This window comes from Diprion similis, chromosome 3 (assembly GCF_021155765.1).
Source record: "Diprion similis isolate iyDipSimi1 chromosome 3, iyDipSimi1.1, whole genome shotgun sequence".
Taxonomy (NCBI): domain Eukaryota; kingdom Metazoa; phylum Arthropoda; class Insecta; order Hymenoptera; family Diprionidae; genus Diprion; species Diprion similis.
This window is the reverse complement of record NC_060107.1, coordinates 7,513,310-7,527,071: the sequence shown is the minus strand read 5'-3', so window position 1 is coordinate 7,527,071 and position 13,762 is coordinate 7,513,310. Positions and strand designations below refer to the sequence as shown.

Genomic DNA, 13,762 nt, shown 5'->3' with positions numbered 1-13,762 from the left:
GAGTTTCGACCAGTCTGATACAACGATACCTGGTAAATCACTGGAATCAATCCACTCTGCACGATTGATTGAAAGACATTGGCTTCAAATAGAAACAGAAAAAGCAAATCGATAGACATAAATATTACTCAAAACATTTTACATTTGTGAGTATAAAGGTAAATCAAGACTATGGAGGAAATGAATAAAAAAAAAAAAATTGACATAACAAGTAAATCAAGACTATGGAGGAGGTAAAGTAAGAGAGAAAGAGAGAGAGAGAGAATTTCGTCGTGGGTCGCGGTGTTCTTGTGGCCGGGCTGTTGTACCTCGCGTGGCATACCTCGAATCGGTGCAATCAAGATAAGCCTCGGAGATGGTGTGGAGTGCGCGGTCTGCGCGTACACTCGAGAAGTACATTGCCCTCGGGGCCCTCGGGGCCCTCGGGCCCTTCCGAGACTCCGAGACCTCTCGGGGCCCCTTCAAGGGAGTTTCCTGTTATTTCATACGCTACTTGTACTCCTTAACGTCAACACCTCACGTCGACCGTCCGAGGAGCCGGATTAATCACACTCAGGAATAATAATTCGGTCGAGGTCTGGTCACGTACCGAGCTCGTTTTCACAAGCTCCGTCGATTCTATAGCGCAATTCAATTCATTCAAGAGTCAGTAGCAAATTTTCGAAGGCTCTGCGAACAGTAATCGAATTGAATTATTAGAGAATTTCTTACGCTTCTAACTTTTTAAAAAAGGAACGTGAAGTTACCGCAAGTAATTTTCCGAGGGGAAATTTTCTACGGGGGTGTAAAGACCTTCTCTATAATAGACCGAGGTGTTGTTCGTCAGACAAGGTGAAATTTATAACGCGGAACACGGTGAGATAACGAGGGCTAATGGACCGAAACATTACGCCACGTTCCTTGCATCATGCACGAGTCGTGGTGCGTCCTGGGCACAATGGTTTGGTAGATATCCATTCGTTGCTCCCTAGCTGGGTCTCGGTCGAACCTCCAGGAGACGTTCGTCATATTCTCGCGACCGCGAATCACTCAGGTGGACTCCTTCTCATTGTACTTGTGTGCAGGGTCCTACATCGCATGCCCGAGCCTTAACGTCGTGGAATCATTACTCGGCATGACACTCGGCAAAGTGCGTATCGCCTGCGTTCATCTCGGCTCCATATACGGGTGCGGCTGTGAGCATGCAGCGTGTATTCTTGTATAATGCCACCTTCGATCCGGCCATCCGCTACGCATCCGGACAAACTATCGGTTTCAGGTCACGGAGTTTAGAACGATTGGTCCTTTGAAATCGAGGGAATAGAAATTCATTTCAATGTTCCTCGGCTTATCAGATCGGCATCTCGAATTACAGGCGAATTTGTGTCAAATATGTACGTATTTTTCATACCCTACGAAATCCTTACGATTTGGTTTAATTATATCGAAGAAATGATTTCCGTAACGGATATACTTTTTTACGAGACTCGTTGAGTGTCAGAATTCAACGAACGTAGCAGGACGAAGGAAACAGGAATGCTGATCTATCGAGCGAAATACAGACCCTAAAAACCGATCCTAAGAATTTATTTTCTGTTACTGTAGATGAGGATAAGTCCGAGTCCAAAGTTGGAAAAGACGTTTACCTCGGAGATGATCCGTCGACGCTCGATTCCTTGAGCCTGAAACGGCAGCTGGCGCGACGGAGAATTAGCGAGATAAAGAGGCGGAAGATGCGGAAGAAGCCGGCCGAAAATTCGCAATCCGAAGCCCCGGTTGCGAGCCGTCGCGCTGAGTTGAACGAGACTTTATCCTCCAGGCTGGATTTGAGCTGTTCAACGAAAGGCAGGAAACGGGGTCGTCTGCAGAAGGCTCCGCGGGTGGAAAACGCCTATCCGGCGAAATACGCGAGGTCAGTGATTCGAGATTATTATATCATTGCATGGATGTTCGTCCATTTCCATATAATATTCCCGTCTTTCCAGGAAGAAGAACATCCGTCCTCCGCACAACGTCTATCTCATTGCTGTTTACGACTGTGAGGAAGGATTCGAGCTCAGGAATCACGAGGCTGATCGTCTATTTTGCAGCGATAAAGAATGGGTCGGGACTCTGCCGGAATGCGTCAAAAAGCCCGGTCAGTTTGCCAGTTTTTTATACCGCCAGTTACCGAATCTAGATTGCATTCGCCGTTCCAGGTTTTGTGACGATGGGACGTCGTCGGATCAATCACGATTTCAGAAACCTCGTCTTTTCTTACACGCAGTTTTTCACCTCGGGCTTTTTGGACCTTTTGCGAGTAGCAACTTAAATTAATCACGTTGATATAGAACCGGCCCTGTGATGTTTCACGACTTATGTTATCGTCTACAAATATTGTGTACAAGGATAAATTTTCGAATGGAGTTAATTGTTCTCGCGACATCTTGTTCAGCTTATGAAATAACAAAATGAGCTTGCTGCTATTTTTTAAACCAAACGACGTACAGTGAATCCAAAAAACAACTTCGCGTAGGTATAAATGTTTGGTCAGCCATGTAACATTGTCTTTAACTTTAATACAGTCAGTATAATTCTGTGTAGAAAGAAAATCTCCAGAAATTTAAATCAAATCCATTATTAGCCTGGGGTTGCCGATTGATATTGCTGAAAAATAATCGATTGTTAATACTATACAATAATAAATAAGTTAGAGAAGGCTCGGGCTTTTATCGACAAGTTAAACAGACGTTCTAGACACCATCGACACTTTGGCTAATCGTCAAAGTGGTATATCGGATATTATGGGAATGATTTCTTAATCTTAATATATGTATGTATAAGCCGGCGTGGCGTCTCTTCTCGTTTTCGAGCAACGTCGTGACGTCAGTTACATAGGTAGACACAGATGATACGCATCACGGGAGCGTAATAATTCTTCAGTTGTCAATGTGTCAGGTTTCGAAGCGGGTTGGATTTCATCTACCTGCGCGTCACACGCCTACGGTAGTGAGATAGAATGTCACGTCAGTCTATGCGGCCGGAATCCTGGGTCAAAGACCACTTCTTGTCAAGCGCCACAACATCGGCTCCCTTCTTCTCCATCTGTTTGTTTCGTTAAATTGAATTCCTTCTCCGGGCGCCTAACGTGGCAAAATACTCGTTCCGATTCGTATCACCGGCTGACTCCTCGCTCCGATAGAGTGTCACAGTGGATCACACAGATCCGAAAATAGAAATGCGTACAGAATCGCTGTACCACTCGCGGAACCGAGATTTGACTTCCCTATCATTTCATTATTTTCAGAATCCTTACCGATGAGCTTGAGGCGCTGCAACGACGACAGAGGCGGTTGCGATCACATATGCGAGGATACGCCGACTGGACCGAAATGCTCCTGCTTCGAAGGGTTTCGATCAGAGGGTCCCAGCTGCGTCGGTGAGTAGATATAACCATACGGATGCGAAATCGATAATCGAGTGATGAGATAACTTTTGGAAGATGCTTTCAAACCTCAAACATGGTGCATAGCATCAAGTCACACAATTTCATCCACGCAGCACTAGCGGCTTTTATCTTTGATGCGGCAGTGTGACTATGAAGAGAAAAAAAAAAAAAAAAAAAAAAAAAAAACGAATCATGATGGATCCCATTGTGTGAAATTTATGGCAACGGCGATTGAATGGAGTCGGATGTTAATTGTCGAAAGTGAAGGCGGTAGAGACTATTGTGAAGTTTTATTGTCACCTCTAACCACCCACAAAACGATCATAGAGCCGAGTTGCGTAATCCTGTAGCAATAGGCGACAGTCCCACGATTACTTTTACATTGTAATGAGATATACCTCACGGCACTTATGTTAAACTACACTGACGCCGAGTTAGACGGTTATGCTGTATCTCGGACGAAAGCGTCATCGTGGGTCAACTGGCTCTTAGAAATTAACTCAATACCGAAAAAGGATCTAGCGCCGGGAAGTCGCGGTGCCGTTTGGTCGTCGCGTGGGCGAATGACCGACCGGTGTGTGTATTCCAGAGTATATATACTTTTTTTCTATAATGTAATACGAGGCTTCTCGCCTACACCTGGACCATCCAGGCGGAAGTGACCACAATAGTCTCCTGCAGGAGTTTCTTTGGTAAAAGACGAATGACTGTCCCGCTTATTTATGGGCTGGTAGAATCGAGGTTCGACGCGATATCCGGGCCGCTACCTGTAATTAGTTCAGTCTCTAAACCGATTATCGATCGCGCGATATCCCCGCGAAAGCCGACGTATTACTAGTGCTCCGTCAGTTGGTTTTTGCCCGATCAAAACGGTCCGCTTCGTGGTTATTATACCCGTGCGATTAAAAATCCAATTTTACTGGATGAAAGAAGGTCGATGAAGCCGGTATTCTTGGAATCAATGAATACCCAATGCGATCGTACAGATGAAGCTGCGGTGCGTTTATTACATTTGGGTTAAAAAGTAGCCACATTTGACTGCGTTGAAAAAGCAAATCGCAGATGGTAACCGATACTGTTTCTCCCGGGGTTACAAAGGCTCCGCTAAGGCGATTAGCGCCAGCTTGCTCCATTAGCATAAGATCTTGAGCATCACTATTAGTCGACGGGACCCGCGGTGGTGTTGGGTTTGGCTTTTCAGGTGAGAAACTCGCTTCGTTGGGGGGAGACGGCTCGGCGTAAAGGAGAAGCGTAGCCTAGCGACCAAAGGCGCCAGCAGCATTGTATGTTAATCTGATCGTGTAGAAGATCTTGACTCAAAAAACCAGCGTGAACTGAACAGGAGATGCGTACCTCTGATTGCGAACATCCAAGGTGTAAACTATCTACTCCGGTCTAACAGAACTTACACGCATTTGATCACTGCCACTGCACGGAAATCTTCGCTGACGAATTAATTAAACTCATAAGTCATGCTTCTCCTTGTTCCGCCTTACGTTTATTTTACTTCTGTTAATTAGGCATCTCGTACGTCGGTGTGTGAAATTATGTAACAAAAAATCTCCAAGAATTCGGCTCTCGTCAAACTTGTACTGCCATTGTATTCGATCCTCTTTAGATATCTAACCATCTGTAACCACTCCATTTGTCGATGGAATTTATGGATTATATAGTAGTAATTGGAGTTGATATACTTTGAGTCGGAAATCAGTTTTGAATCCGTTGATACTGATTATAATCATGACGTAGCCAATGTTGGATACAATTTTGTCAGAACAAGTACCTCGCAACTGGAACGTCACTTTTAATTTTGGTATAATTACCTCAAATAGACATCGACGAGTGTGCCGATGGGACAGCAGGATGTGCAGACCTGTGTCACAATGATCCTGGCTCATTCCGGTGCGACTGCCATCCGGGATACCAGCTGGATGTAGATGCTCGTTCTTGTCAAGGTAAGCAAATGCGACGTAATTGAGGACCCTCTGTTTTGAAGGCAGGCAATTTTAACCCAATTATTGATCCAGAGCCCCTTAACCCGATAGGGCAGATCAAACAACCGCGTCCTTCGCCGTTTGATGGTTCAATAAAGAGAGCAAAAGCGAGGGAAGTAGGGAAAGAGAGCGAGAGAAAGTGAGTGTTGAGAAAACGGTACACGATTGCCTGGAGCTTGAAACGTTTCAATTGGGGGCCGCATAAGCCTCGTTTTGATCAAGGAGGGTCCCTTGCGGGTTCTGTACATGTTGTTTGAACTTACAAGCTGGAAATCATCTTTTCACTCCTAACTCTCCGTTTAGTTTAAGTTGTTCATTTCTATTCGTTCTTGTAAGCTCAAAGTAGATCGTTACTGTTCCCGGCAAAACAGGTTTCTCAGCTCCAAGAGGACGTAAGAATGGATTAGCTTTATGTTTGAACAGATCATGGCAGCGAACAAAATGCCATAACGTAAACAGAACACGATTCAATTGAGTTGTTTTCAACACACAGACGTGAACGAGTGCCTGTTGAACAATGGCCACGGACCCTGCCAGGGAAGCTGCCGCAACTATAATGGCAGCTATGAATGTGCCTGCACGGATCTTCCAGGTTATAAGCTTGCCACGGACAATCACACTTGCGAAGATATCGATGAGTGCGCGGAAGGAAACGCGGGATGCTCACATACTTGTCTGAACACCCCAGGAAGTGTTTTCTGTCTTTGTCCCGACGGTTACATCCTTGCGGAAGATTGGAAGACGTGCAACGGTGGGTTTTAAGCTTCATTTTATTCAAACTCTAGTCCTGCAAAATTATCAATTTTTGCTTCACAGATATAAACGAGTGCGAGAGCGAGAAACTCGTATGCGGGAGGGAGAAGGATTGTCAAAACACGCTGGGATCTTACAAGTGCACAGTGAAGCCGAATAAGATAACGAAACTGCTTCAGGATGAGGACTACGATGCCGAAGATGACGACGAAGATCAGTACGATGACTACGAAGAGGGAATCACGGATATACCGGATATCGGGGAGTGTTCTGACGGGTTCAGGAGGAACGACGAAGACGAATGCATCGGTGAGTAGCCTGAATAATGAGTACATTGCGTTCTCAGCGAGAGCCATGTTAACCAAAGAGCTCATGCTTCAATTACAGACATCGACGAGTGCCTGGAGGGTGACGAGGGTGAGCCTCACGGCTGCGAACACGAGTGCATCAACGAGCTTGGAAGTTACACTTGCGGCTGTCGACCCGGCTACGAGATTGAAAATGACGGACAGAGCTGCAAGGATGTGGATGAGTGCACCGCTGGAGTTTCTCCGTGTTCACATACCTGTACAAATGCCGAAGGGTCCTACCAGTGCGCTTGTCCATCTGGATTCAATTTGGGTGTGGACAACAGGACCTGCGAGGAAGAGAAAAAGGAGATCGAACCCAAGAAGGACTGCGATAATATGGAGCAGAAGTGTGCCCAAAATTGCGAGAACACGGAAGACGGTCCCAAGTGCCAATGTAAATCAGGCTATACACTCGATGAAAATGGTCACACGTGTACCGATGTGGACGAGTGTTTAACAAACGTTCACCAGTGCTCTCACCATTGCATGAACGAGGAAGGTAGCTATCGATGCAATTGTTCGCTGGGTTTTTCCTTGGGCGAAGATGGAAGAACTTGTCAGGATGTTGACGAGTGCTCAATGAAAGTTCACGAGTGTTCGCACAATTGCAGTAACAGTGACGGTGGCTACACGTGCAGCTGTCCTTTAGGTCTTATGATAGGTTCGGATGGAAGAACCTGCGAAGATATAGACGAGTGTGCCGAGGGTGGGCATAACTGTTCACATGAATGCGTCAACGAATATGGTTTCTTCAGATGTGCGTGTCCGACGGGATGGTCACTGGGCACGGATGGGATGACATGTGAGAAGAACAGCAGTTGCGACGGTTTGAATTGCCCACAAAAATGCGTGATGGAAGAAGGAGCGGAGACGTGCTCCTGCTCCGTGGGTTTTACCGTGGCGAAAGATGGAAGGACGTGCGAGGACCTCGACGAGTGCGCAGCTGACGAGCACGACTGTTCTCACGATTGCGAAAATACACAAGGAAGTTACAAATGTATTTGTCCGGATGGACTTAAGCTTCTTGGGGATGGATTGACTTGTGGGGACGATGCGTGCCCGGAAGGTTTGCGTCAAGACGAGAACGGTGAGTGTCAGGACATCGATGAATGCGCGGAAGAGGACCACGACTGTTCTCACGAATGCGTTAACGAACAAGGAACATACCGGTGTGTCTGTCCAAAAGGATGGACTGTTGGAGAGGATGGAGTTACGTGCGAGAACTCAGATCCATGCATTGGTGCGCCCTGCTCCCATGAATGTGTTCAGGATGGTAACAGTTATCGTTGCAAATGTCAGTCAGGATACAGACTCAAGGATGAAGGAGCAGAATGCGAGGACATCGACGAGTGCGCGACGGATGCTTTGATACACGGCTGTTCGCATGGTTGTGTTAACACACCAGGAGGTTACACCTGCACTTGTCCTTCGGGATTCTATTCTCTCGACAACGAAAAGTCATGTCAGGATATAAACGAGTGCGAGGACCAGGATTTCAGGCATAAGTGTTCGCACGGTTGTGTAAACACTGTTGGAAGCTACAATTGCACTTGTCCAACCGGATGGAAACTAAGTGTCGATAACAAATCTTGCGAAGTTCATAACCCGTGTATTAATGGTTCGCACGGATGTTCTCATGCCTGTGAACACGAGGATGGAGAGGTTCGCTGCGGGTGTCCGGAAGGCTTCGAACTCGGTACGGACAATAAGACTTGTCAAGACTTTGACGAATGCACCGATCAAACCGTTCAACAGTGTTCGCACACCTGCGTCAACGAAGTAGGGAGTTTTCACTGTGAGTGCGGCTCTGGCTTCACCTTGGGAAAGGATAATCGAACCTGTGAGGATATCGACGAATGTTTAGGTGACCACGGATGCTCTCACACTTGCGTGAACGAGGTTGGAGCCTACGGTTGTGACTGTCCCGACGAGTACGACCTTGGAGAGGACGACAGAACTTGCGAACCCCTGAATGGTTGCAGTTTAGGACACGACTGTTCACACACGTGCGTCAACGACGCGGACAATGATTATAGATGCGAGTGCCCTCAGGGCTACGAGCTTGGAGACGATGAAAGAACTTGTCGAGATATTAACGAGTGCCAAATTGGAAACACGTGTAGTGATAGCTGCATTAATACTGAGGGGTCATACGAGTGTTCATGTCCAGAGGGATTGCGCCTGTCAAATGATTCCATGACGTGTGTTGATCATGACGAGTGCACCGAGGATCACGGATGTGCAGATATCTGCGTGAACGAGCATGGCAGTTTTCACTGCGCTTGTTCGACGGGATATTCGCTTGGTGAAGATGGTAAGACGTGCCAAATAATTGACAAGTGTTCCTCGCTTGGTAAGGCCTGTTCTCATAATTGTGAGAGTGATAATGACGGCTACAAGTGCGTCTGTCCGTCGGGTTACTCCCTTTCCGAAAACGGGACCACGTGCGAGGATATAAACGAATGTGCTGAGGAAGAGAACGAGTGCTCGAACGAGTGCGTGAACCTCGAGGGCAGTTACAAGTGTTCCTGTCCTAGTGGCTACGCGCTGGGAACGGATCTGCATACGTGCGAAGACATTGACGAGTGCCTGAAGAAAATACACGGATGCTCGCACGAGTGCGAAAACTATGACGGTGGGTATTCCTGTTACTGCCCGGAGAGCTTAACCATCAGCAATGACAACAAGACGTGCATAGACTTCAACGAGTGCCTGGTTGAGCACAATTGCAGTCACATATGTATCAATGTTTTCTCGGGTTATAATTGCGCATGCCCCGAAGGACATGAACTTCACGAGGATGGACGTACCTGTCGCGAGATTGACTTTTGTGGATCAAATCACGGATGTTCGCATACGTGCGAAAGCTCCGATGGCGGGTTCAGGTGTGAGTGTCCAATCGGATTCATACTTGGAACGGATAATAAAACATGCGAGGACATCGACGAATGCATGCAGGAAAACAACGTCGAAGATCTTTGTTCTCACGAATGTTTCAACACTCCTGGAAGCTACAGGTGTGAATGTCCTGTGGGATACAAGACTGGCAAGGACGGTAGAACATGTGAGGATATCAACGAATGCGTAAAGAACAACGGAGGGTGCTCGCATCTTTGCGCGAATACCGACGGCGGAATGGAGTGTGCCTGTCCAGAGAACTACAGTCTGTTAGAGGATGACGGTAAGACGTGCATAGAAATCGACAAGTGTTTTATCGATAACGGCGGGTGCTCACACTTTTGCGACTACGACAATGGTACTGTTACTTGCTCGTGTCCGGAAGGCATGACTTTACTGAGCTCGGATGATACCAACTGCCTTGAAAATGACGAATGCCTTGTGAATAACGGTGGCTGTTCGGATATCTGTAGCTTTGTCGATGATGTCGTGACTTGCTCTTGTTTCAATGGTTACAAATTATCAGAAAATGACTTTGTGACCTGCGTTGATATTGACGAGTGTCACGATAACCTTGATAATTGTACACACCTTTGTGTAAACTCCGACGGAGGCTTCGAGTGTAGGTGTAATCGAGGTTTCACTATCAATGACGATGATTCGAGGCTGTGTGATGATACTGATGAATGCGCGGTGGAGAATGGCGGGTGTTCTCAGAGCTGCGTGAACACCATAGGCTCTTATCATTGCACTTGCAGATCCGGGTACAGGCTTAACGCTGACGATCGTACTTGTTCCGTTGCGAATGGGTGCGGTGAAAATAATGGAAACTGTTCGCAACACTGTCACAACAAAGATGGCATTGCTGAATGCTCCTGTTCTCCGGGGTTTAAGCTAGGTAAGGATCGAAAGACCTGCCACGACATCGATGAGTGCGCAGAATTCGAGAACGACGTTGAATTAGGCTGCTCGCACAGATGCATCAACCTCCCCGGAAGCTATCACTGCCAATGTCCGACGGGGTATATCCTGCTTCCGGAGGATAAGAAGACTTGCGTTGATGTAGACGAGTGTCTTCGGCAAACACACAACTGTTCTCATAACTGTTTGAACCTGCTGGGAAGTTATATTTGCAGTTGCTACGAGGGTCACTACTTGCACACCGATAATGCAACCTGTCTGGATATCGATGAGTGCAACGAACGGAATGGCGGATGCTCATACGGATGCGTCAACACAGCTGGTGGATATCATTGCTCCTGTCCCGAAGGGTACGATCTCATGAATGACGAAAGGACTTGCAAAGACATCGATGAGTGCAAAAGTGGAATAGCTCATTGTTCACACGAGTGCCTGAACACCGCGGGATCATGGAAATGCGTTTGTCCAGACGGCCACAAGCTATCAGATTCCGGATTGTGCGTCGACGTAGACGAATGCGAGATCGGAAACGGCGGATGTTCACACGCGTGTTTCAACATTCCTGGTGGAGTAAGGTGCAGCTGTCCAATTGGCCTGGAACTTTCTCTCGACGGAAGAACTTGTTCCGACGTTAACGAGTGTTTGACAAATAATGGCGGGTGTTCGGAGGTCTGCATAAATCTGGAGGGCACGTTCAAGTGCAGCTGTCGGAAGGGTTACCGCTTGTCTCAGGACTACAGGAACTGTGTCGACATTGACGAGTGTGCTACCAAGAACGGCGGGTGTTCGGATATTTGCACAAACAAGAATGGAAGTTTTCACTGTACGTGCCCGTTCGGCTACTACTTGACTGCCGACTTGAGAACCTGCAACGATATCGATGAGTGTCAACTCGACAACGGCGGATGCTCTCATCACTGCTTCAATACGCCAGGTTCATACTTCTGCGATTGTCCCTCGGGGCTTGATTTGCGAGGCAAAGTTTGCCACTTCCCGAATGCCTGCGACCTTAACAACGGTGGCTGTGAACAGCTGTGCAGGAGTGACAATGGGAGAGCGATCTGTTACTGTAAGGAAAGTTACCGAGTTCACAGTACCAACTTCTCGGCTTGTGTTGACGTCGACGAGTGCGCCAGCGGTGCACACAGCTGTGATCAACTGTGCATCAATACTCCTGGTTCGTTCGAGTGTCGATGCAGGGATGGATTCATCAGAAAGAACGATTCTTGCGTTGGTAAGGACTCCTAAGTTTTTCAATTAAAACTCTTTCCTATCCTCGGATCATCGGCAATTCCTATAACCTTTAATTAACGTGCTCTATAGATGTCGACGAATGCCTGACTGAAGTTTGTCAAAAGAGTCGTTGCGTCAATACTATGGGAAGCTTTCGCTGCGAATGCGCTTCGGGTTTCGAATATCGAGAGGGTATTTGCGTAGGTCAGTTAATCGTTCGTTAACGGCAGGACATTAGGTCTGTGTTCAAATAGCGTGTAACGACTTACTCAATTAAATGGAATTCGATACTTGCAGATATAGACGAGTGCGCGATAGGAACACCTTGTAGAGATCGTTGCATAAATACCGAAGGATCCTACAGATGTGCTTGCGCTGTCGGTTTCCAGTCCGAAGGAGATACGTGCATCGGTGAGCTACGATCGTCACGAATTTCATCCGTAAATACAGCAATTCATAACCTTCGACTAAACGCTTCGCATAATTCTTACAGACATAAACGAGTGCGAGTGGAACAACGGAGGCTGCGCTCATGACTGCGTGAACACAATAGGCTCGTACAAATGTACTTGCAGAGCTGGTTTCACCGTGAATCCAAGGTAGCCGGAAAATTTCGTTGAAGAATAATTAGCCAGCGATCATTACGGTTAATCACCAAAAGCTTTTTCGCTCTGCAGGAATAATTTCCGGTGCCAAGACGTCAACGAGTGTTTGAACCGCAACACTGGCTGTAATGGAGACTGCGTGAATACCGCCGGAAGTTTCTATTGCGCCTGCAGCGACGACGAGGTCCTGGCTTCCGACCAGCGAACTTGTGTGCCACGAGAATCGCGCTGCCGAGCCATGGAAATACCTCGTTACGCCGACGTGAGCGTTAATTACAAACGCATTCATTTACTCTCTCAAAGCAGAACCTCGCGTCAGGCGTCAGGCGCTTAGTTACTCTAGTCATTTCATTATAACCGTTCACCGTGAACTTCCGCTTTCAGATCAGATGTCCTGGACATCCTTCCAGGGCTTTGGACTATCCGCAAGGTGCCAGGTGCCACGTGAGATGCAGAAGAGGGTTCAGACTGGAGGGTCCGCACGTGCGGCACTGCACGCCAGGGGGCAAATGGAACGGCAAAGAACCATCCTGTCAGAGTGAGTGGATCTATTCATTCGCACGGAAATAGTCAGTATATTTTCGACCCCAGTCAGCTCACGAAACTACATTTCCTGCGAGTCGAGGATGGATTTCGGCGAGGTGTCGATTAAACCTCGGATGGGGTTGACGGTGTAAAAAGAACGGGAAACGCGTCGTGCGGAATATTGATATTCGGAATATGAGGAGCCGGTGATTGTTTTTATAATTGCCTCATTTTGCGAGGAGGTCGCCCGACGTTAACGAGATGTTAAGTTAACAGAACACCTTAACGAGCTTCCAGCGTCCCGACGCCGCTGTTCGCGGCACTTGCTCGCGGATTTAACTTTCAAACTTTTTAAATCCCTCTCGGTTTCCGCTTCTCAAATTTATTTTCACCACGTCCAATGCAACGCGCTCCGGCTAAACCTCCGGCTTGTTTTCAACTGTCAAACTGAGGAGATTCAACCACGCCTCCGCACCCTCTCGAATCCAAACTTTCATTTTGCACTAGCGAATTTCACCCCTCACGTATCTTCAAGGAGTAAATTCACCCGCAGGTATCTCTTCGTTTCCCCCAAGTACTTCAGACTGTCCCACATACTTCCATCCGTATCCATGGCTTGCATGACGAGGCGCATTTCACTATATTCACTTTCGCCGTCGCTGGTGACTTGCCTAATTCTTTATTATTCTATACAAGCATCAGGATATTCGTTTTGGTTCCAAGCTTTTGACGTAATTTACAAATCTCTGTATAATCGGAGCAACCGGAGTGTTTCACTCACTGGATAAACGGCGGATAAAATCTCGTGCAAATCACCGTCACGTATATAATACTCATTTAGTTGTAATTGTTTTCCGAGCTTTACGAGCGCTGTGTGGCAATCAATTCCACGTTTAATAAACGATTCGTGTCACGTACGCGTAGCGGCAACATGCGCGCGTATACGGTTGTCTGACTAACGTTTATCTCACGGTGAAGTTCACGGCACGCGTGGATAGATTGAGAAATAAATAACAAATAAGTAAGTAATCAAGGATGGACTCTTTCTCACTCTCTCGTGGCAGCCGGTAAGCTAAC

General features: G+C 47.1%; 1 protein-coding gene across 1 annotated transcript in view; it reads left to right on the top strand.

The window, feature by feature from the left end:
- The window catches only part of LOC124404260 (fibrillin-3-like), a 57,728-nt gene that overhangs the window by 31,004 nt on the left and 12,962 nt on the right, over nucleotides 1-13,762 (top strand). Inside the window, exons 3-14 of the mRNA XM_046878253.1 lie at nucleotides 1,585-1,891; nucleotides 1,965-2,116; nucleotides 3,266-3,397; nucleotides 5,239-5,361; nucleotides 5,894-6,151; nucleotides 6,217-6,462; nucleotides 6,541-11,556; nucleotides 11,646-11,759; nucleotides 11,853-11,966; nucleotides 12,049-12,154; nucleotides 12,233-12,422; nucleotides 12,545-12,698. Of these exons, the coding sequence (XP_046734209.1) occupies nucleotides 1,585-1,891; nucleotides 1,965-2,116; nucleotides 3,266-3,397; nucleotides 5,239-5,361; nucleotides 5,894-6,151; nucleotides 6,217-6,462; nucleotides 6,541-11,556; nucleotides 11,646-11,759; nucleotides 11,853-11,966; nucleotides 12,049-12,154; nucleotides 12,233-12,422; nucleotides 12,545-12,698 (6,912 nt within the window). The remainder of the gene's footprint in view (nucleotides 1-1,584; nucleotides 1,892-1,964; nucleotides 2,117-3,265; nucleotides 3,398-5,238; nucleotides 5,362-5,893; nucleotides 6,152-6,216; nucleotides 6,463-6,540; nucleotides 11,557-11,645; nucleotides 11,760-11,852; nucleotides 11,967-12,048; nucleotides 12,155-12,232; nucleotides 12,423-12,544; nucleotides 12,699-13,762) is intronic.